Source organism: Protomyctophum parallelum (genome assembly GCF_964188405.1).
Source record: "Protomyctophum parallelum genome assembly, chromosome: 4".
Classification (NCBI taxonomy): Eukaryota; Metazoa; Chordata; class Actinopteri; order Myctophiformes; family Myctophidae; genus Protomyctophum; species Protomyctophum parallelum.
This window is the reverse complement of record NC_139700.1, coordinates 9,386,653-9,412,789: the sequence shown is the minus strand read 5'-3', so window position 1 is coordinate 9,412,789 and position 26,137 is coordinate 9,386,653. Positions and strand designations below refer to the sequence as shown.

Sequence of the window (26,137 nt, the reverse complement as noted above, 5' to 3'; positions counted from 1 at the left end):
GCGAAGACAGGTTTCTAAAAGTCTTGTCTTTCTTACTAACAAGCTGTCTCTCTCTGTTGTCTTATAACCCAAGCCCGTCCCTCTGTCTCAGGCTGGACACATTGCTCCTATACCAGGGTGTCTATCTGTGCAACAGCCAGTCTATCTGCTTGTCTTATGTCTCAGACCGTCGGCAGGCCAGCTGTCAAATCCAGCTGACATCAGACATGGAGAGTCTCTGAACAGCTCCATAGTATCATCGTCACAGATAGGCCATAAGGGGCTGCTTATAGAACAACCTGAAATAAATGACCTAGAAAATGTATCCACAGACTATAGGTGAGATGGTAGTTTAAAAAAAAATAAAAAAATAAAAAGCACATCACAAAGCTGCATGGTCCAGCTAAAGAATACAGCCACGTTTAAACCTGGCTGCACTCCCTGTTAATGGTACACAGAACATTTCACAATTATCATACAGGTTAAGTCCTCAGTGCCCATGCACCTAATGTATATATATAAAAAGTAACATAACATAAAATGGTGCATTTATATAGCGCCTTTATCCAAGGCGCTTTACATAGATTGTGCATTACATTCACCCATTCACACACACATTCATACACCGATTTCGGCGGAAGCCATGCAAGGTAGCACATCTGGAGCAATTTGGGGTTCAGTGTCTTGCCCAAGGACACTTCGACAGGAGGAGCCGGGATTCAAACCGCCGACCCATGGATCATTGGATGACCTGCTCTACCTGCTCTACCTGTTGAGCCACAGTCGCCCAACATAATATTGGTAATCAAACACAAAACAAGTATAGTGATGCACCGATGTATCGTCCACATAATCGGTATCGGCCGATATTGCTGTTATCGGTCAATATCGGTATCAGTGTCAATAAAACTGACATTAACCGATGGCACTAGCCATTGTTGACGCATACATTTTGCATTGGCTATGTTGGTATATGTTGCTTATCTGAAGTACTTTACTTAAGTAACATTTTGAGGTATTTGCAAATATTGTACTTTTACTCCATTACATTTATTTGAAAACTTTAGTTACTAGTTACATTGTAGATTTTGATTATTATTACAAAAACATTCATTAACCACTTCAGCTCTATAAACATTTAGACAATTTGAATCAATGAATCTGCAAGCTCACAATGAGTCGCACCCCTACGCATGCTGGCAGTGGCAGTGTTTTACCTATGCTTGTGAGGAGGACCTCTGCTTGGATTCATGGTGAGTGGGGCACCGACGATCTGCAAGCTCACAACGCGCTGCATGTGTACGCAACCCTTAATTGGAGCTTGTATATCCACGGCTTCCAAAGCCGTGAATATACACGGCTTCCCAAACCGTGAACATACACGGCTTCCCAAGCCGTGAATATACACGGCTTCTCAGGCCGTGAATATCCACGGCTTCCCAAGCCGTGAATATCCACGGCTTTCCAAGCCGTGTAGCATAGCCACGGCTTCCAAGCCACGGCTTCCAAGGCGTGAATATACACTTCCCAAGGAAGCCGTGTATATTCTCTCTCTCTCTCTCTCTCTCTCTCTCTCATTACACCTTTTTACAATAAGGCCCACCATTTTCAATTCATCAGAACATTTAGAGACTTACAATTATACACTTCTATATAAAAATCAGGAATGATTGAATGTAATATGTCATATATAAGCATATATAGTGACAGGGATCGAACCCCCGACCTCCCAGTTTCAGGGCGGAGACTCTAACTACAATAATAACTAGAAAAAGTGCCCTTCTGGGCACAGGTCTCCACCAGGATAGGAATGTAGGACATTGCAGCTTGCCTTCATCTGGTGGTTGGATAAAAGGGCAACAAAAGTAAACTAGTGGGAATGTGCGTGCACAATTTCACGGAAATCACGCGATGTGTTCATGATTTGCAGCATTTTGTTTGAAACTGAGCACTCCTGTGAACTTTGGAAGCCAATCTTAACCAATCAGGATGGAGTCTGAGAATTCTGAAAGACCCGTTTCGTTGAATGGCTCTAGAGAGAGTAGGTGTACTGTGCAAAAACTTGTTTTGCACAAAGCGGCCTCCTGGTGGCGCTATAACAGGCCATTCTGGAAATTTTGGGGCAGAGGTTCATCGTTGTCATCCAGGGAGTGTGTGTGCAAAATTTGGCATCGACCGGGTTAACGGTGCCGGAGATTAGCTGCTCACGGACACACACACGGACGGACAGACACACGGACGGACGGACGGAGTGCAAAACATACTCTCCCCCCATGCCTTCGGCCTGGTGGAGACAATAATCTGTTTAAAACTTCAATTTACTGATTTGCAGTCTAGTGATTCTGAGTCACGCACACATGTATTTTACAGTATAGTACAGTAGGTGGCAGCATAACACTCTATTTTCTACACGCTGTGGATGAAACCTGCTTCCCCAAATACTTAAACACACCATTAAAAAAGATCTCCTCACTGGTCATCCCTCATACAAGGTTTCATCGACTATATGCATGCACCCCTGGTACCACAGCACCTCTAAGGCCCTTAAAACAAGGCTCCAGACTTCCCAAAACAAACTGGTCAGGCTCCTACTTGCCTCACCCCCTGAACCCACCTCACCCCTGCCCACTTTGACAGGCTGGAATGGCTTAGGGTTGACGACAGAGTACAGCATCTTACAATGTGTCTGGTCCACAAGATTCGATACACCACCAAGATACCCATGTACAGTACCTGTCTAAATACTTCCTTAATGTCAACGAAGACCACACCCACAACACCAGAGGAAGTGCAACGAACCATGTACAACCCAGATTCGGCACAAACAAGGGACTAAATTATTTTCGCTCCTATGCCACCAAAATGTGGAACGCCCTACCAACAGTCATTAAGTCATGCGAATCCCTTGAAATCTGTTCCCCCTCACTGTATATGTTTCTTTTTCCTTTTTACCTCTATGATGATTTCCTTTTGACAATATAATTGTGTATATTCATACGTCTCTAAATGTTTTGATGAATTGAAAATGGTGGGCCCTATTGTAAACAAGTGTAATGCTTTATGGCGTCGTCCACTCACTGTTAACAGTTTTTGTATTGAGTTGTGCTTGAAATGTACTGTCATTCTGCAAACTGTTAATAAATCAATCAATCAATCAATCAATCAATCAATCAATCAATCAATCAAATTGTCTATATAGGCTACTGTACATGTTTTCCTTTGATTCCCTTACCTATGTTAAGGATGATTGTTTTTGTTTTTTCATTAAAGTGTATATTTGTATGTTTTTAAATGTTTTGATAAATTGAACTGATTGATTGTTAACAGTTAACAGATTGTTAACAGTTTTTGTATTGAGTTGTACTTGAAATGTACTGTAATTCTGCAAACTGTTAATAAATCAATCAATCAATCAATCAATCAATCAATCAATCAAATTGTCTATATAGGCTACTGTACATGTTTTCCTTTGATACCTATGTTAAGGATGATTGTTTTTGTTTTTTCATAAAAGTTTGTATGTTTTTAAATGTTTTGATAAATTGAAAATGGAGGACCCTTTAATATGTGCTATTTCTGGTTTTCAATCAATCAATCAATCAATCAATCAATCAATCAATCAATCAATCAATCAATCAATCAATCAATCAATCAATCAATCAATCAATCAATCAATCAATCAATCAATCAATCAGTTGGGAGTTAGTGGTTGACAACCAGTGGTTGACTGACAATGACAACCACTAATTGTCCAATTTATGCTCCATCGTACAGCGGTGTAGCGCACATAATATATGACTAATTAGTAATGAATGTCTGTAGTCGTGCAGCAGAGCAGATCCAGCTGGTAATATCTCGCGATAGGTTTGAATGCATGAGGTACTTTTTAACCCTACATTTCCCATGAGGCACATGTCTGTTGAACTGTATCTTACTAAATATATAGCCTATTTTTAATGCATGTGCAAAAAATATCAAATTACTTTGAGTCTACGTTGTTTAGCTTATTTGGTGTGTGAAGGACAGTGTACACACACACTACACAACACAAGATATGATTTAAGAACACAATGTTGGGGGGAAATTACCCTACGCGTAGGCTGCGCGCACAGGTAGCTACTATAGCATTATTATGTGGCCAGTCTACCTAGAGACGGAGCTTCTGCCTGACCCGATTGGAGTAAGTGCCACCTCCGCTCTGATTGCCATTCTGCTCCACATTTGATCCCATTGGGTTCAGGTCACTGTCCTTATACCACCACGCACCACTTGTCTACCATACCGGCATATCTTTAATCCCAGCCCGTTTCCCTCTTTTTAAAAGAAGATGATACCTGGCAAACGATCAAGAGCTGCAATAATGTCCTTCTCGGTGGCGATATTTGGATCACTGATGCTGCATTCCGTTTCTTCACAATCACAGAACGGTAAGATTGTGCACGCCTTGACAAAAATGACACCATGAATATGAACGTTGGAGGTAAATAGATTAGATACATTTGATCTTGTCAGTTATATATATAATTTAACTCGTTATTTTAATTATTATTTTTGCAAACGGATCCTTTTGACCAGTTAAAGGCTAGGCTACCCATCTTGGAATGTGTCTTATCTTATCTATGCTGTTGCTGTGTGTGCGTGCGTAATGGGCTGCGAGTGGTGGTGAACCTTTTGGATTAGCGTTTGCGAGAGAGAGAGCAAAAAAAGAAGACGAAAAACGAAACGTGTTATTATTATGATGATCAATAGTTTACAGTGTGATTATGATATCGGGTAATTAATACGGGGCACCACAGGCCCGAGTTGTGTGACTGCGTCCCTAAAATGTCCTTTGAAATGTGAAGCGAATATAGGCTTGCGATCCGAACGACTTGCTGAGCAAGGACAAGTTATTTCACAAGGTTAGAAAAAAGCACAAGATAAGGAGACTGCAGATTGTGGACAGAGCTAAACACTATACTATAGGCTACATATGTGATGTCCCCCCTCGACTAGAAGACAAGACATATTATAGCCTACACACAGGCACGCACGAAAAAATCACACGCACGGCACAACCAACCAACCTGTCATGCATAGCGGTGCGCTCAAATATGTAATATGAGTCTATATGACTCAGGGATTCGCAAATCCCGCATTTTTCTACCATACTGGGTGATCTGATAACAATCCCCTTGTCCTTTTCACTGAACACAACACGTAGGCCTACCTATGTATATTTGACAAGATGTAAAACCTATGATGTGATCGATGCACTGTAAATAGCCATAGCCACCAGTCCATTTTGCTGCATGTTTCTATTTTTAGAGCCAATGCTGCACTGGGAACCATGGCTTTAATGTCCTCTTGCAAGAGAATGGTCTTTTAACTCTTCACTGAGATGCACTGCACACTGCAGAATGGCATTGATCTCTCAATTCAGTATCATCACTCTAACAAATGGCCCTGATCTGATGTTCATAAATCCTGTGCTCACCAAGCTCTCTCTCTCTCTCTGTGTGTGTGTGTGTGTGTGTGTGTGTGTGTGTGTGTGTGTGTGTGTGTGTGTGTGTGTGTGCGCGCGCGCGCCTGTACAAGAGTGCTTGCATCCCAGACTGGATTGTCTGTCAGAAAATATGTGTGCATTTCCATGTGTAGGAATGTATACCGTTCAAATTCATATTGCTGTTATGCAACTAATCATTCTATGTTTTCTTTCATCTGTGCTTTATAAAACTCAAAGACAGCAGCATTGTAGAATAAAATCAGATGGCAGGAGTGAAGAAGTATTTCCTGATGGAGTATGTCTTATGAAGACATTTAAAAGATGGCTGACTGATATGTATTTCTCTTCTCATCTCCCCAAGTTCTGAATGTATAAAAGATTCTATGATGGCAGCTTGTAGACACAGAGCATAGCTATAGCTTCTATATTCTTCTTCATCAATAATGTATTGCACAGGTGAGAGACTGGAACGTTTGGAGACTGCTACAGATTACAATTGGGGCTGTCAAAGTTAACGCACTATTAACTAGTTAGCTCACAATCCTTTTAACGGCACTATTTTTTTTAACGCGCGATTAACACACTGTGAAGTTTGACAGAATGGTTGAGAGACGCATGGCAATTTTACACTGAAGAGTTGAATAATTGTTAAACAGCTGCATTACTTAAGTTAATTTAAGTCTACACAATTAGAAAACTTAGAAAACATGTTATTTTGATCAACAAGGCCTGTTATCTCTCGTAATGGTACCATTGGCCAACATCAATACAGTTCTTTAGTTTGGGTCTGGAAGGCTAAATGTCATCAAATGGTGGTCCGTGGCTCAAATGCAGAATAAATAATGGACCTTGATAGGAAAAATCTTGAAAACGATTAATGCGATTAATTTGCGATTAATCACAGTTAACTATGGACAGTCATGCGATTAATCAGATTAAATATTTTAATCGATTGACAGCCCTAATTACAATATATAGTATATATAATGTTATTTAACCACCTAATAAGCCATACTGTATATTTTGTAAGCTAATAGTTGACCGGGGTCGGCTGTGTACTTGGTCCACATTTTGGGTGAATGTAACCCCCAGAATATGGATGGTAGAGTGGTTTTAAAGTCACTACTCATCTTCATCTCCAAGACATTTCTCTGTCCAATATCAGGAAGCTCAGGCTGCTGAGGTACACTACACCCTACACCGTATATACACAAGGACTTTGTATCCAATTACAAACGCAATTAGTTTCTCTGTTGATTATCATTATCTACACACTCTACAGTATGGACATTTGTATTTATTATCATTTTATTTGTTTATGCAAATATGCAGTCAATGTAATTGGATACATATACATTCACTATGATGGAATTTGGCGAAGCCTGAGTGGTATAGGTTGCTCAAATGGTTAATAGACTGTAACCATTTCCATTATTGTCTTCCTCTTCAATGTTCTTATCACGTCGCTTATCCTCCCATTGCTGTTCCGTTTCATTATTGCAAAAATAAACAGAGCATTAATTTCTCTGTGATAAGGAACAGCATCAACCAATCAAAGGAAGGATGCTCAGTGCGGATGGAGGAACTGGCTGTGATCTAGATAGGCCTATATACGTACACAGACAGCAGTGTGCCGAATATAGTTCCTATTTGGTTTAGAGGTCAGTTATCTTAATTGCTGTGATGTGGACCATTACGTGTACGAAGCCAGACTACAGTCATTTTACAATGAAGTTATTCTTTTATTATTATTATAGGGATGGGAATTGAAGATTTTCTTGATACCGGTGCCATTAGTGTTTCTGCTTATTGGTTTGATTCTTCTACAGATTGCCTTATTGATTCCTGATACATTGTTTGTGACGAAATAGAATAGGCCTGCAATGGTTTTCAACTGTTTTATTATTTCAGTGTAGAGACTGTAGAAAAAAGGTATACGTAAGTTAAAGATGGAGTGCCGTGATTTTAGTATTTGTTCCGCCCAGTTTTTCATGTGTTTATGAGGTGACAGTATGCTTCTCCCCTTGGTGTGGTTGTTATAGTATGTGCAATCAAAGATGGTCTATTTATGAAGATGGGTAAACTTCATTGGTGCCGCTAGAGGCGCAATGGACTACAAATCCTACAAATGGTCTCCTAAGTAGGCATGGTTAGCTCCTCCCCCTCCCCTCTCCCATAGGCTGACAACAACACTGACAACAGTCATGTGGCTGAGCATTGAGAGCATAATGGCAAATGTCATGATTCCCATTTCCCAAATCAGCCCCCATCAACCAAGATTCTAAAATACAGTTATGGAAAATTATATTATTAAGCATCGGAACACACATTTTCATTTCACGTTATAATATTCACATATTGTCATCTTAAATATGGGGCCAGGAGCCCCCTATGTGTCGTCCGTCAAATTGCAGATGGACAAAGTAAAGAAAGGGATAAAGAAAGGTCGATAACAAAGTAGATTTTCTCCTGATTTGTCTCGCTAAAAGAAGCCGTTTTAGTATGAATATCTTGGAAATATTGTGTGCCTTGTGATGATTGGGTCCAGTATTTAGTTCACTGTCCATGGAGTTAAGGAATGGATCATAAGCTGTGTTCACGTTCATTCTCCCATTGGAAATGAATAGATTCAAACATTCTTCCCGTCTCCTAATAATGTGTCCGCCCCCTTCACGCAGATACGGGAAGTAAAGTTGACTTCGAGCCTCTTGCATATTTTCCTCTTGGGTGCAATGATGTCTTCCCTTTTGTATTTAGGGTCTCTTCCTGGAGTAAGTCAAGTCCCCCCCTCCCTTTATCATACAACAACAGCTGTGGGGGCCGGGTTCAGTTCAGGTGGTTTCATCACCCATCACCACCCATCACCACCCATCATCACCACCACACGCCCAACAAGAAAACCAGGTGTGCGTGTGATTTTAACAAATAATGTACACTTTTCTAAAAAATATTCTTCCTCCTTATATAATAATAATACCTGATGATCATGTTTTAGGGTGGTAAAAAATCATGGCACTCCATCTTTACTGTAAGGAACAGTGTTCCTTACAGTATATCCTGTAGAAGACAGACACATGATGATGTCATGGTTTTACAATGAGTAACTGTCAGAAAAGGGGATAGATGAAGGAATTGATAACTTTAGCTTAAGGAGGCATACTATGTCGATTCTTGGTGTTAACAATTCTTATTCTCCAACAATCCAATTCTCGATATCCAACATCTGATTTGTATATAAACAGTAGGCCTAATGTAGTTCTGGGGTCAATTCTACTGTTAAATTAGATAAGTAATTGTGGGCTCACTAAGGTAGGCTCTTAGCTTACGTATGATTATTCTTGATGACTATTTTTCAACCACTCGACAGCTATGTGTGTCCCTGTCCCTGAATAGTGTTTGATTGGTTTTCACTGTTCACAAGTGTCACTGTTGCACAGCCTAGCACACACACACACACACACACACACACACACACACACACACACACACACACACACACACACACACACACACACACACAAATCCATTCTCTGTACCCAACGAAAAACAACAAACAATGCTTGCAGGGCAGATTTATGGCGACACTCGTTATCAAAATAAAGAAGAGAGCACTTAAATGTCATAACCACCTAAAAGAAAGCAACCCAGACACGCTCAGTAACATAGCCCTCAATCATAGCCAAAACCTACAGGGATGCCCTCTTAGTCAGCTGGTCCAGGGACTACATGCACAAACGCATGCACAGCCACCAGACGGAAAACCCATTGGACTTAACCACATTATATTATAATATTATATTAAATAAACAAAAAGAAAGCTACCTGACATAATGGAAAGAGACTACCCAAAACCAAAGCAAAATGGAATGCTATCTATCACTAAAATAAAAAGAGCATATACATTGGCTGAATACCTGAGCATGGTAAACGACCCAAGACTTAGGAAAGCATTGACTATAGGTGCAGACTCGGCCCCCTGGGCGCGTTCCCGGGGGTCTGAATATTCCGGGGACCCCCTTGGGGACTCCCCGGGGACCCCCACACGGTAACTCTGTCATTTCTCTACCGTTTCGGACGCGGGGCGGCTCGCCATAACTGGGCCGGCACCCTGGGTGCCTTCCTGTGCGTCCCCCTCCCCCCGGCGACCCCCACGCGGAGTTGCACCACTCACTTCACACAGGTGTGATTCTTATTATTGTATTGTGACACTTGCTTTGGCAATGTAAACGTATGTTTTCTCATGCCAATAAAACCCCTTTGAATTGAAACTTGAATTGATTTTGGGTGTGACAGTACAGTACAGTACAGTAGAGGGACCCCCTGGGGACCCCCACAAAGTAACTGTCATTTCTCAACCGTTTCGGACACCGGGCGGCTCGCCGGAACCGTTCCTGTGGGTCTGGAACTTCTGGGGACCCCCACACGGAGTTTCACCACTCACTTCACAGGGGTGTGATTTTTTAATGTATTTGATGTATTACCATGTTTTGTTCTTGCTTACTGTAAATCTCTCTGGAATCTTAAGAGCGTCTGCTGAATTGTAAATTGTGAGGACCCTTGTGAAGACCCTTTTCAGAAAATATTTGGACCGAAAAGGAGTAGACTGAAGCCGTAGCCTGTTGGTAGGTCGTTCCACATTTTGGTGGCATAGGAGCGAAATTAATTTAGTCCCATGTTTGTGCCGAATCTGGGTTGCACATGCACATGGTTTGTTGAACTCTCTGGTGTTGTGGGTGTGGACTTTTGTTGACATTAAGGTAGGATTTAGACAGGTACATGGGTATCTTGGTGGTGTAGTGAATCTTGCGGACCAGACCCCATTGCAAGATGCTGTACTCCGTCGTCAGCCCTAAGCCATTCCAGCCTGTCAAAATGGGCAACGGTGAGGTGGCTTCGTAGCCTGACCAGTTTTGGGAAGTCTGGAGCCTTGTTTTAAGGGCCTTTGAGATTCTGTGATACCAAGAGGTGCATGCATACTTGCATAGAAACCTTGTACAAGGTGTTCCGTTCACTTCCACCATCTGTTCTCTCCCCTCCAGGTAGGATTGCATCCAGCTCACTGATGTGCTATCAAAACCAATATCACACATCCGTCCTTTAGATGCATATGTGTGCTGTGTATTTGCATATTAATCTAAAAAGGCTACTATGTCTACTAGATATACACGTGGGAGTGCATATTCCAGATTACTGGAAGGCCACTGGAAGATGACTTCCTTACTGGATCCAGCAACCTTTTTAATTTGCTGGTTAGCCTCTGTACTGCTAGGCCACCTGCCACCCCTGATGTGTGCATGAAGCAAGGCTTAGGTAATAATTAGTTAAGTGGAAACAGGTGTCGTCTGGTTGACGGAGGCAGATGGCCAGTGGAAGTTGATTAAAGGTTCAGTGGCATGGTGAAATAATTAACGTAATGCTCAGCTAATAAAATGTATGACATAAGAAAAATCCTCAGGCTTAACTATCCATTGTAAATCAATTGATGGTTGATGCACTGCGTAAGGTAAACAAATATCTCCCACACATGGGCAGCGTATAGTGCACCAGTGTCGTGCACCAAGAATAGCAAGCTCACAACTCCTCGCACCGCAATGAATTGTAAGCTTGTAGATCAGCTGCTTTCGGTGTGTGACACGTCGCAAAATCAAGTATACATCAGGCATGAGGTATTGTGAACTATATATTTCAGTTACAGCACATTATTTATTGGCATAAACATCTAAGCAGCTATTTGTCATCACAGTACATGTCCAGCCCAGACTTTAACCAACTACAGTACTGACGGGTTGTACGAGAGTATGTGTACGAGGACAACAAAAACACACCTGTGAATATCTTACTAGCCACTGTGACTTGGTCGGTCTGCATGTTTGAATCTCCGGAGCAGTGTGCAATTTGTTGGTGTTTGTGCTGTACGTGTGTGTGTGTGTGTGTGTGTGTGTGTGTGTTTATGGCTGGAGGTGGGATGCTCTTTTCTAAATCTCCGATGGCCGCTTATCTCCTAGTTATCGCCAATGGAGATATTTTGGTTCACTTGCAGAATGATAAACTTGGAGTTAAACACCTTCATCCGGTGGCATGCCTGTTTTGGGTATGCCATGAGGCCGGGCACAATTAAAAAATTAAAATTAAATTAAATGTTAACAGAAGATTTCAAATGTATGCTATATACACACGATCACAATTGTGGATTGGAGTCTGTAGGGTTAATGTTGTGGTTTGCAAATGACAAGGTCACATGGAGGACTTTGGAGGTGAATGGCGGATAACCAGCCAGATACAAATTAATTCAAAGTCCGTTAATAATGCCAAACCAAGTGAGAGCTTCCCTTATTGCATGATTACTGCGGAATTGAATTATATGTTCCCTGGAATAGCAGGAGGGATGACTGGAATAGAAGTGAGGTCATGTCTCCGATCCCAAAATGTTGATGTGATCGCTGTTGGCATAATCTTGACTGTTCACATTCTGCAAGACATCATGCACGGAGAAGCTAATCTAATGTTTTAGTTAACGCTTGAAGACCTACTTTATACTAGCTGATCTACAAGCACACAAAACGGCCACATCTACAGTTTTTTGTTATTTTGGAACATTTTGGAAAATGCGTGCCTATAATGACATGCTCTGAATAGCTTGAAAGGTTGAAAGTGTTTAAAGTAAACCAGAAGAATTGCATTATACTTCACTTTCCTTCTCACTATTCTTCCATCCTGTTTTATCATGGTCTTTGTTTTCATTTAAATAGTTTCTTAATGGATTTGTTTTGCCTAACATGATTTTCTTCCGTCTCCCTATAACCGCTTCCTTCTTAATTTATCTTTTTATTTCCTGCCTTTCCTTACTTCCTACGTCCACTCTCTCCCTGTGGTTCCTCTTATTATTGCGTTGACTGACTCTGTGGACAACACGGCACTGTTCCACCCTTCAGCTGCTGGCTCTGCTGGCTTTGTGAAGTCACCACTGTCTGAGACTAGGCTAAGGGGGGACAACTTTGAGCTATACTGCAACGTGGTGGGCAACCCCACGCCGGAGATCCAGTGGTGGTACGCTGAGATCAACCGAGTTGAGAACTTCAGGCAGCTGTGGGACGGTGCCCGCAAGCGACGCGTGTCCATCAACACGGCTTATGGCACCAACGCGGTCAGCGTGCTGGGCGTCACCGGTATCACCGGTCTGGACGACGCCGGGACCTACGAGTGTCGGGCCAGCAATGACCCGCACCGCAATGACCTTCACACAAACCCGGGCACCACCTGGATCCGTGCACAGGCCACAATCGCTGTGCTGCAGAGTGAGTGGTCACTGTACAGGAAGAACTCCCTAGCTACCCCGCTCCATTCTGAGGCTTAGTAAACCACTCCAAAACCTTACCGTGATGTGTCGTCACCCTCAGAAAAACCTCCAGAAGACCTCTACCTTCCTTATAGAAACCTCCACCATCCTTAGTAAACCACTCCAAAACCTTACCGTGGTGTGTCGTCACCCTCAGAAAACCTCCAGAAGACCTCCACTCTCCTTATAGAAACCTCCACCATCCACAGACCTTGAAATAGAGAATATTCAATTCCACTATACTCCCTTCACTCTACAACCTGTAGCATCAAACCCATGTCCTCCTTACCATACCTCTCATACCATAGCTACTCTGTTCAGCATATTAGTTTGTCATTCTTCAAAGTCATGACATTTATATCATCATACTTTTTGTTGTTGTGTACTTTCCTTGTCAGTGTAACACAACGTGTTAGATGTATTATCTTTCCCTGCAATCCTATCATATTTCAATCCAGATTTACATGTTTAAAGTGAGGTTTATGAACAATTACGCTATATTTTAAATGGATGGGTCTTTCGATTTTAAGGGATTTGTCCTGTGACGGGCTGAAGCAAAACAATCTGCAGGAAAGCAATCAAATCAGTCAGTCAGTTCTGTATCACGGTTATTTAAGAGGAGCTGAGGGACGTCAGCTTTCCTGGTGCCTGAATATTTTGTCGTGCTACAACTGCCTATACACTACAGTATAAGTATGAACATTTAACTCGTATTGGTTTATATTATTGCTAGTAGCCTAATATGTTGGGGACAGATCTTATGTTAAGCCCCGTCATTATGTTCTGACATCAAAACATCCGTGAAACATGGCTGGCTTATCACTATTATGTATTACAACTATATATTATTTATTATTATCATTATTCATCCACAGCTGACTAATGAGATGGTTCTTTGTGCATTAGTGGTCATACCGTGACACCCCATCATCATCCATGCAGGATGGGGGAGGGGGGATCTTTTTTCAGTCTTTATCATTTCCTTTTCTTATTGCAGAGCCGGTGATCGCGTCCTCTGAGCACACCACCCTGGAGTTCCACAACCCCGCCATCACCCTGCAGTGCAACCTGACCACCGCCCACGGTCCCCACGACGAGAGCTACTGGATGAAGAACGGCGAGGAGATTGCGGACACTCGCATCAGCAACGCCAAGAACACTGAATACAGGTAGGAAGTCCTACCGTCCTATACCAAACCTCCGTGACGATGGTGGCAGGTTTTGAGAGGGTTTTATACACATTATTTACTTATGTTCTTCAATATATTGGGTCTTGACCTCATGGTCACAGTGTGGAACCAGTATATGCACCAGTTCACTGGTAGGCCTGTTCAGCACTGTCATACAGTATAATTGAGGCTTTATAGATTCCTGGTGTTTGTTTAATTGAGGTTTTGTTTTTGCTGTGCAGGCTGAACAAACCAAGAGGAGATGATGCCGCAGAGTACATGTGCGTTTACACCTTCCAATTAGCTCCTGCAGTCAATGCAACCATCGAGGTGAAAGGTACATGACAATTCACAATAAAGCTAACGGTGCCTGTTGGTTGCAATCTTCCATCTTGAAACCCGCCGTTGAGATGTCAACACTAGTACAAATGATCTTGGTAGCCTTGAGTGTTGACAGGCCTTTCATGTAAAGGGTTTGAAGTGGCTCAAAAGGCCAAGCAACGTCCTTGACCCCTCTTGTCTAACTGATGTCTAATACTATCTAGTTCAGTGGCAGCAGATGGTGTCTTGTGTGATGGTGAGGGATTATGTCTCAATGGTTAAAACCTGCCTCGATCTAGCATTTTTCAGGCATGCATTGCTATGGAGGTAAATTGTGCTTGTTTTCATTTTGTGGGGCATGTGTCCATTTGAGTAGGAAAATTTGCAAGTGGGCAGCTGTTTGTTACATCATCAATAATTACTTGTGATTAAATGGGTACTAAACAAATATTAATGATGCATGAATTATGATGTACTTATGTTCCTGCTCCCAATGGATAACATTATGTAATGATTATATATATATATATATATATATATATATATATATATATATATATATATAAATATTAGAGACCCGCGGATGGAGTTTTTTGTCAACCGCAACCGCAAATTCATTATCCGCCCGTTATCCAACCGCATTCATTATATCATCCTATTTATATTAACCGTAGCATCCGCCAACTGCGAGCAGCGCAGGAAAGCACATGGGCTTCTATAGCCTACTGTACGCCGATATTTTGTGCGTTTTAAAAGCTATAATAAACCTATAGATAGATGCCATTCATTTATTTCCCGCATTATTTCACCCGCGGTTTATCCAATATTAACTAATAATATAGCCTATTTTATTCACTCAAATCCATCCGAAACTGCAGTTACTCGCGGCTAAATCCGCCATCCGCAGGTCTCTAAATAATATATATATATATATATATATATATATATAAACTTTTTCCAGAATGGGAAAACTGAATGTGCAATTACATGTAGTTGTGTGAAACAGTGAATGTCGGATGAATTTACTAGATTATTGTTGAGTCCTCCTTCATTCCAGTTGACGCTGCAGTTTGTCAGGCTTCTACTCTAAGTGTGGCGCTCTCCTGATAGTGCATAAAAGTCTTAATTTAATGGCTTGGGGGGAAACTGCATAGCCAAGTGTTAATGCCGGTCTCACTACGCTACTGTATGGCAGCTTGTTCAGTCCCTAACCGTAGGCTACTTAATGCATACAGCACTTTACTCTGAATTGCCAAGCGGCAAGATTGCAATGATGCAAGTTAGACATAATTTATGATCAGAAAGTTGACCACTTAAGCACTATTTTATACTATATATGATGGGGTAGCTTGGCGAAAATAGCTGATATACAAGCTCACAACATACGATGCGTTGTGAACTTGTAGAGCTGCTACTATAGGCCTATATATTCAGTAATTTCATGAAGAAATCAAATAAATTTGAAGTGAAAGTAGTGAAAATAGCTCACAACGCGGCACGAAGCGACGCGTTGTGAGCTTGTAGATCTGCTTGATCTACTAGTTTGGGTCCCGGGCAAATTTGTCTGATTTCTCTTTTGAGTCTTGGACTAAAAAGATTGTGAATCACTGCCCTAGTAGTGAACCTGTACCATTATACACAAAATGTGTGCCTTTTAAAGATCCCTGCCTTTGCTTTCTCTGTGTAGCTGCTCCTGACATCACAGGCCACAAGCGCAGCGAGAACAAGAATGAGGGCCAGGGCGCTATGCTCTACTGTAAGTCTACAGGCTACCCGTACCCCATCTGGACCTGGCGCAAACTGGACCGTGGCTTCCCCATGGTATGTATGTCTGCGCTAGTACGCTCATATAGCTCAGCAAATTCATATTTCTTATCGGAAAAAGGCTAACAATGGCCTGCAGAACAAGCTAGCTTTAACCACCTATAAACCCTATGTACGTAGTTGACCCGCGGGTCCCTCAGGGTTCTATGCTTGATCCGCTCTTTTTCCCACCTACACCAAATCTCTTTGTAAAGAGAGACGTGAAGTGGGGCACGTTCCGGTGAAATTCTCACGTTCGTTTCAGGCGTTCGTTTAGCGCCGCGCCCGTGAGTGGCAAGAGCTGGATTGTGGTCAGCTTCTTTTTGCACGCTACGGGTCTGCACAGGGTCTGCTGATCCAAGCGAAAACGCCTGCGGCACTCTCTCCACGTCTGAAACGGCCTTAAGAGGTCAAGTGGACTCACACACACACAACACACAAAAAAAGCCACTCATGCACTGAGCCATGTTGGTTTTAATGAGCCGTTGTTATGTATGTATATTGTATACTTATCGCATTCTGCATAAAAAATTTTTTTATTCTGGATGTTGTATATTTTTATAGAACTTTCAGTCCTACTATAGGCTATGAACTTCAACAAGACACACAGCACATTGACTGCACCAGTGTGTATCACCAAATCACTGCTGCCCAGCAGCACTGATTGGTGGCTAGTCTGAAATGTGCCACATTCTGATGAAGACTGTGTCGAAATGTTAATCTATAACAAAGCCTTGACTGGGAACTTTACAAAGTTCCAGTGTGCAGACTTCTATTTTTTTTATATTGCCACTGTTGGTTCTGCACCTGCTGTCCAGTGAATGTGCCAGCCTGCCAGTTCTATTCTTTCTTTTTGTTTATGCACTTCCCCCTCTATGTCGTTGTCGACAGATTATTTTTGCTGACACAGTCTGATCACTTGAGGAAGACTTGGTCTTCTGTTTTTCCTTGCATATCGCACTAATGCATGTTATGGACTTATATTATGGTCATAGAATATTCGCTTTTGACCACAACTTACGATCCTATATACTCACAGAGTTTTTTTGTCACTGTTCCCATTGAAACACTAGCCAGATATAAAGTTGGATATAAGAGGCCGTGGGCGAAATGGCTACTTTTTACTCATTGTTTGCTCTTTCTTGCACACTTTATTCTGTCCCTTTGTTTGCTGTGCTTGCTGTGATTGATGTTTGAGTTTGTTATCTATGCTGCTGCATTGTCTGAAGGAAGCCAAACAAAAATACGTTTAGCTCCTATGTACCTTATGTTCCTTGTTCCACATGTTTGTCTTTCTGTTTTGGAGGTACATTTGCGTTCCGAATGGTAAAGACTGCAAATAAATGTAGACAGAAACTTTGTCAAACTATCAAGGTGGGATACATTTATTCCCAGCGAGACATACCATTACAGAAATATATGGAAAAGTCACATGCAATATATAGCCCAACAAGTCTAAATCCAAAATGACGAGGGTTGAATGAACAGAGAATACAGACTAAGTTTCTCAATGATGAGCAGAAGGGTCTGCCTTTAATTAGAAAGAACCCTAACTTACTGACCACCCAGAGAGCTGCAGGCCTGTCTGTCATTCTAGAGTGAAAGAACAGTTGCTTGCACAGAAAATAGCTGATTCACAACTTGAGTGATCCAAGACTAAACCATACATTTGTACACAGAATATGCTATAAGAATGAAGAAAGAAGTGAACTGAATTTTAAGATGACAAAGACCATTGAGAGCAGCCATAAAGGGCTTGACATAAAATAACACCTATGCTTGGAGGGAAGATTCTACAGAAAGTATTTGTGGATAGTTGAACAGCTGTGAATCTGGTTGACCATACAAGCACCTGAGTAAGACCGGGGGTTGTACTGACCAGTGATCTAATCACGTTTGAAAAAGGACACTTCTGGCTGAAACGATGTCCATGAGCTGTCATTAAAAAACTGCCCAAAACTATACAGTATATGTAATTATTTACACACTCACTGGCCTGACTAGACACACCTCTCCAAATGCACGTTTATGCACAATTCTAATCCGTCACACTGGCACATGACCCTTTGCATATGAAGAACACACACACATGCACGCACGCACACACACACACACACACACACACACACACACACACACACACACACACACACACACACACACACACACACACACACAGAGTCTGTATGCATTGTTTCTCCAATCATTTACTCAGGATTTTCCTTTCCTTGTTCAATTCGGTTTGTATTTTCAAAACGGTGGGAATCTCTCTCCCACTGGGATAAGTAGTCGCTGTGTATAAGAGTAAGATCGAAAATGGCTGTTTGCCATACTCACGTCTGTATGACACATCCACTGTGGATCATGTCATTCAGGTTCTGTTGTCTGTTGTCTTTGTTAGGACATCGACAACTCGTCTGGACGATTCTTGATCGCCAACAAAGACAACTACACGGAGTTGCACATTCTCAACCTGGACATCGGCCTAGATCCCGGCGAGTACCAATGCAACGCCACCAACATGATCGGCACGTCCTCCATCGTCTCTGTGCTGAGGGTACGCAGCACACTGGCCCCCCTCTGGCCTCTGCTGGGGGTCCTGGCCGAGATCATCATCCTCGTCATCATCATCGTCGTCTACGAGAAGCGCAAGAAGCCAGAGGACATAGGAGACGGTGAGTTCTCCGATATACCGTAGCTTGACATATTATTTGTTATTATTATTTATATTATTATTTGGGGATAACTGTAATTAGTTTCTTGTGCAGTCCAGGTGTGTCCAGGTTTTATGCTGCCTGGGACCTTTTGATGAGAACTTGTGAGGCACAGGTTGGACACTTTTGTTGCATGCCAAAGATAGCGACTGAGCAACACCATTGTGCGTCAAAGTATAAATTAGGCTCTAGTCTAGACTAACCGTATTGTACGTAAAATGTCCAGGACATATGTCCTGGACATCAAAATTATTGATGTGCCAAGACACACTGATGTGCCAAGACAGGAATAGGGTGTTCTAGAAAGTGAGGGTGTCACACTTTTGACATCGCATGATCACTCCTGTGCACTCACTAGTCACCTGACACTGCACTGTGTGCCCAGCACTCAATAATTCAGCCCAACAGGTGGACTCTGTTGCAGTACTGGGCGGCACACCTTGTCAGGACTGTTTCACCCATTTAATATTCATGGAGAAATGGGATACTGCAGTGTAGTGAGAAGTGGACAGACATCAATTATTTATTATTTTCCTGGGAACTTTGTCTTTGTCCCCCAAGTTCCAGAAAAGGATGGCCAATTTAAAGACATCATTAGTTATACTGTCAGCCTGCTATGCAGTGCTTCACTAATAATATTATGTGCTTAACTAACGTAAATTATGCATTACTGGTTCCTTTTCCTCTCCAGCTGAATCTTAATGTTATCACATGTTGCTGATTTAAATACAGCTCCCAGCGGGTGAATGTCAAAATGCATTGTGGTAGAATAGAACTGAATTTGAATTACAATGCAGTATGTGATCATAACTGAACACAGCAGTTTTTTTTTAATAGAAAATAATGACTTTTGCTACCATGATGCATTTCCAAGTTGTTCTATCTAGGGCACACATTTCTTGCACACAAATTCTTACTGGCCATTTTTATACACATATTTGCAACAACCTTTTACGGTATTGGGTGTGCTCTTGAGTATTTTAACAGATTATATCTCCCCCTTTCCCAAATCGCATAACCCAAACCATGTTTGTGGTAAGTGAGAGTACCTTGCATGCCTCCTGAATTTCTATAAGCATCCAGTCTCATCTCGCTGCTATACGCATCATAGTGCCGACACGCACTATCTCATCTAAAGATTTGACCTTTTATGTAAATTAGTAGAACAAGTCTTAATTCAACGGGCTGAAAATGTCAGTCAATTATTAACCACAGTAAGACTACAGTTTACAAATGCCATGCATGTTACTACATTTAAAGATATAAAGCTTATAGTTCTTATCGTGCTATTTGATGATACAGTAGGTCAATGGTAGTCTCGCGTAGCCGGGCGATCTGAGATGTCCGCCTACCGCTATGTCTAGTAGTGACATCTGAATTCAATGTAGTTGAAAACTGTGTGGAAACAAAAAAATATACCGTGTGTGTGTATGTATGTATGTATGTATGTATGTATATGTATATATATATATATATATATATATATATATTGATGATATGAATAGTGTTCAAAACAATATGTGTAGGTTTGTTAGTGACCGTTTTAGTAACTACATTGAAAATAGATGTTTAATACCAGACCAGACATATCGGTCAGTGGAGAACTCTAATTGCCTGGCCACACGAGACTAGTTATAACTTATTAGTCAAGTCAACCGATGGCTGTAACATATAGTTTGGTTGGTATTGATGGGGCTGCTTTTCGGTTTTTCCGAGTGAACTGAGTTTGAACAGTGCTTGTTTGTGCATGACAAAAATGGTTTTAAACTGACCTGCCTGTGTATATTTGCTCTGACTTAACAGAAGTTTTGCTCTGTTCGTTGTGCTGGTTTTAATTGTGCAAACAAAATGTTTTTTACGCTTTCTGGTCTGTTCCCTATTCAGGCTCCTTATGTGTGTTTCCATTAGTGCTGGGCAATATATCTGATGGCTAAATTACACCAAATATATATACTGTATATTTGGTGTAATTTAGCCATGATCTGTGCTACATTATCATTTTATTGTTACATGTGTTCTGATTGTGCTCCATGAAAATGTAAGAGTTAACGTTGTGAAGTATCTAATATACGCAAAATCTAAAAATAAATTTTCTGTTTATGAACGATATGGCCTTAGTATGACAATGGCAATCTATTTATGGCGTATGGTCCTTTTTTAGATAAGAAAATACGACAATGAGACATCAAACATCGATGTTCAGGCCATCGTTTATATATTTTTTAAGCAATATCGTCCAGCACTAGCTAAAATCCTCAGTTTCCATTTTACTCTGAGAGCGTACGCAGGGAACCAAATGGACCCGGCCCGTCCGTTTGGGTGCATTTGTACACTCAGGATTTTACAGTGTGCCATCTCTGTGAGCATGACTGACCGCCCTCTGTGTTTTAAAGCAGATGTCCAGGGCAGCTGGTCCTCTCAATACCCTGATGAATGACTGGTCCGCCACTGAAACATGTTGCCATTTGTCATGCTCTCTCTATAAAATAAATTGTCATTTCATCCGTGTGTGCATGAGTCGTTTCCCCAACTCTTATCTTTCTCTCTCATCTTCTCTCAATATTCACTCCTCTCTGCTGCAGATGATGAACCTTCAGGACCAGCGTAAGTATATGTCACAGTAACTTCATTTGTTCAATGTTTCGTTTTGGAGATGTGTTGTATAGCTCAGTGATTGTCAACCTGTGTGGTGTGGACCCACAAACTGATGTGTACAGTATGTGTCTGCCGCATAATGCGATTGCGAGCGGCACAACGTTTGTGAAATCACAGCAATGTATTACAATTCAGTATGCTTTCCTGTGATTGGTGATGCCGTGATGTGGCGTGATCTGTACAGTGTTGATGCTGTACGAACTGGACCCAGTGGTCGAAAGTAATTAAGTTCATTTACTTAAGTACAGATTTTTAGGTATTTGTACTTTACTTGAGTAATTCCAATTTCCAATACTTTTACTTTTACTCCAACATCTGAGAGACAAATTTGTACTTTTACTACAGTCGAAACACAGCCGAAAGCCGTACAACAGCTTGTAGTCCAAAATGTTGTATCAAACCATGTGACTTCCATTGGAAATGCATTGGGGCGGCCATGACACTTACATCTTGCTTACATCTAGCATGCATCAATGTTGTATGCTAGATGGAAAGGTGTGAGTGAGGCCTTAGTTGTAGCCTACTTGTAACAGAGTATTTCTACATTGCAGTATTGATACCTTTGCTTAAGTAAAACATTGGAGTACTTTCTCCACCACTGACCAGACCCATCTGACTCTCTGGGCAGGCTAAAACTAGCTGATGAGTCTATATTATACTGTATTATTATACTGTATAATGTATATAAAGTTAAAAAAAATACAAATACAGTCTGCACTGCACATTGCTGTTCTCAATGTTTCGAACTTACTCAGAAACGGAATCATCTTTATTGTCACATCACAGTTTTACTCAACGTTCATCAGCATTTCCTCAAAGTCCTGCATGCCGCGCATTGAGAACAGCAATAAACGAGTGGAGCTGAGAACCAGTGTGCAGATTTTATTCTTATACTATTACTGTTGATCATTGTTTGTCCTGCATGTGGATGAGAGATTGGACGACTGCACTATCGTCTTTGTACTGTATACACTACATTACGCCCTTTATTTTGAGACAGACACCTAATTGTTTCATATCCTCCCCACTTAAGGAAAACTAATTCCACCAACAATCACAAAGACAAGAACCTCCGCCAGAGGAATACAAACTGAGTGATTGTCTACTAGGTAAGTATTTAATCCTCTTGACCCCCCCCCACACACACACACACACACACACACACACACACACACACACACCAGAAGAGAGGATATTAACTGTCAGTCATTCAGTAAATCCACAGTCAAGTTACCGCTAAACATCAAATAAGCCCTCCAATTCTTCACTCGCACATGACCACAAATTACCAGATGATGCGAAATGATCACTGATGTGAAATGATCACCAAAAGCTCTTGTCAAACCAAATAAACGCTGAATGAATGATGATGATGATGATGCTGCCCCGTGCACTAACTGCCCCATTTCTCTCTTTTGCTTGCAGATTATATTATATATGTATTGACCACATGAAGGTAAAACCAGAAGGAATCCATAGCAATTGTTTAAAAGTATTATATGCCATTAAGTATGGTCGTTGTCAGAAATATGGGCTTAAATGGCTGTACCGTTTGAGGCATGCCTTATTATTTTGTTGTGTGTGTGAGGGTGTTGAGGGAGTTCCAATCCAAACCAGCTTGGAATTGTATTATAACCATTGTTGCTGCATGCAGTTGTTGAAGTTTCTTAAGTTTTTAGGGTTTTTTGGGTTTTTTTTTCACTTATCAACTCGACTTTATATTTCAAATACATTTTACTCATTTGGAAGTAAATGCATGTACGATGTTGACCTGCTGTTAGACACAGAATAGGTTTTTATTATTTTATTTATTCTGAGAGTGGCTTCATGTTGATACATTTGCACTTTGTGTTACTATAGGGGAGAAAACTAAACTTTGCAATGTACTGTGTAAGAACATGGCACCATAATCTGGTATGGCAGTCATGTACAGTTTTATCATTCCACTGCATACCATTTTATAAGTTGGTACACGTTTATCAGATGGTACAGTATGTGTGTGACATTTCAAGGGCTCTGCAATGTCCCTCTAAGATTTATCGGATCAAGGTTCTAAGATTTATCGGATCAAGGTTTTATTTTGCTATATGTACTGTATGTATCAAATCACTATAACTATGTATGTATCAAGTAATATGAAAGTTGTTCATGCTGTATAATGAATGCACTTAAATGTTAAGAAAAATGCGGTGGGCCCAGGTGGTGGCGTAACCGTCTGGGCACCCGACTGGTAATCCAGTCGCAGTGTGCCGCGGGTTCGACTCCCGAGCCCGACACGGCCTTTACTGCATGTCTTCCCCCATCTCTCTCCCGTTTCCTGTCAGCCTACTGTCTGTCCCTTCAAAAAAACCAATAAAAGGCGTGAGCCGCAAAAAAATATCTTAAATTAAAAAAAAAAGAAAAAAAAACAAATGCGGTGGGGGGTGGGGGTGGGGGTGGGTGCTGTATCTAATTTAGGAAATCTGTAGTCAAATCATTCTAACATTTTTTTTCTAACGTATATGTAATGTATAGCATGGCTATTATCCTATGCAATTATTATTCATATTGATTATATTGAAAAATATAAAAACCTTGCAGCTTTTGATTTCTGTGTGATAAAGCTTTAAATTAGCCTAGTAGGTTCACATTAGAGCGTTGATGACATGCTACACAGCTGCATGAATTCTCTATAACTATAGTGGGAGGCAGTGGACGAGCGCCCATATCAGGACTGAGACATGTAAAGCAATCCCAAGTCATTTTTAAGAATAAAAAGAAATGTCAAAGAGCTGTGAACTCTGTGGTTTGTCAGAATGGCTGTTGTGAGTAGAGTATTTCTACTTCCAGGGCTGGACTGGGACAAAAATTTGGCCCGGTCATTTTCGCGTGAATTTGGCCCAGACCGGCCCACCACAACCAGCGCGCAGATAGCAGAAACTCTACCGCCCGCTCTGTCGAGGCACACACAAACAAACAAGCCCTAATACCACCACTTTTACAGAACAACATAAATGATACAAACCAACAGACAACTACACAACCCTTTGTAGAGGGTTTATTTGTCACTCACTGATACAGGTACTGAGGTACAGTGAAATTATCATGATGGCACTGGCAGAATGGCAGCACGCCCGGACCTTTCCTGGTGGTCTGCCGCCTATTGGCCTGCCTACCCACCGGGAATATGCCCGGTACAGTATGTCCTGTGGCCAGTCCAGCCCTGCTTCAAACACATAACGTGGGTGCGATTTGCCAGACGGGGGGGATCAAAAATAAATGCACAACGGAGGTGTGGATTTATTTTTATTTCTTGGCAGGGTTTAATTTAATTCTAAAAGCATCTGGTGCTCCTTTGTCCACTCACAAATAGCACACTGTTTGTAAGCAAGCAAGGGCACTATACACTATATAGTGCACTATAGTATATGTGTAGTACTAGCACACACACACACACACACACACACACACACACACACACACACACACACTATCTTGGGATATAAAGGAAAGAGGTAATGGGCCTATGTTAAAAAACGTTCTGTACAAAAATACACACATTTTGCAAGAGACTCCTTCTGCATTATAGTCAGCCCATGGTGCACCTGTCGATCTCCATCTAAGGTTTTGCTCTTTCTGTTGTCATAACAATGGTGACACTACATTTGGCCCAGTGTAATCGAGTGTAATACACGACTGCACCACAGACGGTAATGTATACTACTAATGTGTAATCTCAAATGCTTTGTGCAGAAACGGCACCATCTAGTGGGCTGTTGGGTGTAACGTGACCTGATACAGTATAATGAACTGTCCTGGATTGTTTTGGAACTCTGTAGTATAACCTCAGAAACACAATAACATGGTCTGCTTCCATTCATGAACCTACTGTCCTACTGTATGCTCTCTGCTCTGACATTTCACAGTATCTGTACTGACAAGAACACATGGTAGCAGATTTTGGTGGTCTGGGACAGTGGTTTTCAACCAGTGGTCCGGGGACCACCAGTGGTCCTTCAGTGGGTTCCAGGTGGTCTCAAGAGTTAAATTATTGTTAAACGTCTGCATTAGTTCATTTACAAGTGATGTACACAATTAGAATGTAGAAGAATTGTTATTTTGATCAACGTTTGCCTGTTATCTCTCCTAATGGTACCAACATCAATTCAGCATTAGAAAAACCTTATCCAGCGATAACAAAATATTCTTTAGTGTTGGATCTGAGAGGCTAAGGTTTTCATTGTAATGGGACCCAGGGGTATAGTCTTTTAGATGGGTCCCTGGGACATGTTATGAGTCCTACTTCAACGACCTTAGAGTACAGTACTGAGTACAGTATTGCATCGCAGGACCCCCGGAGGCTGACATGATTGCGTCCCTTTTCAATTTAGCGAGTCTAAGGATGCAGGATGCAGGCTATTTGCATCACTGTAAATGTCATCAAATGGTGGTACGTGGCCCAATAGATAATGGGCCTTGATCTGAAAAGGGTTGAAAACCACTGGTCTAGGATGGTGCTTCTCAAACCTTTCTGGCTCACGACTCACAAGGAAAACTTGAGAGAATATCTCAAGTTTTGAGATTGAGATTGAAAATAACTTTATACTTGAACCACTTGAACCCCAACAGTATCCCCCACAAGCTCACGTGTCTTGTATAGATTGGCAAATGTTTGGTGAAGAGATTAGCTGTAGAT

General features: G+C 41.5%; 1 protein-coding gene across 1 annotated transcript; it reads left to right on the top strand.

Moving 5' to 3' along the window:
- Nucleotides 1-4,210: 4,210 nt before the first annotated feature.
- LOC310857358 (neuroplastin-like) lies at nucleotides 4,211-23,806 on the top strand. The gene is made up of 9 exons (XM_083762998.1): nucleotides 4,211-4,406; nucleotides 12,397-12,759; nucleotides 13,798-13,969; nucleotides 14,212-14,306; nucleotides 15,978-16,111; nucleotides 18,495-18,768; nucleotides 21,390-21,411; nucleotides 22,496-22,571; nucleotides 22,888-23,806. The coding sequence occupies exons 1-8, from the start codon at nucleotides 4,307-4,309 to the stop codon at nucleotides 22,554-22,556; spliced, it is 1,221 nt and encodes a 406-aa protein (XP_083619124.1). The 5' UTR covers nucleotides 4,211-4,306; the 3' UTR covers nucleotides 22,557-22,571; nucleotides 22,888-23,806.
- The last annotated feature ends 2,331 nt before the right edge of the window (nucleotides 23,807-26,137 follow it).

Bases quoted from the DNA above. Each gene is read 5' to 3' on its own strand.
- LOC310857358 (XM_083762998.1), top strand. From the start codon at position 4,307: ATGATACCTGGCAAACGATCAAGAGCTGCAATAATGTCCTTCTCGGTG. The intron at 14,307-15,977 runs GTACATGACAAT...TTCTCTGTGTAG, and splicing joins TGCAACCATCGAGGTGAAAG to CTGCTCCTGACATCACAGGC. The intron at 21,412-22,495 runs GTAAGTATATGT...TCCCCACTTAAG, and splicing joins GATGAACCTTCAGGACCAGC to GAAAACTAATTCCACCAACA.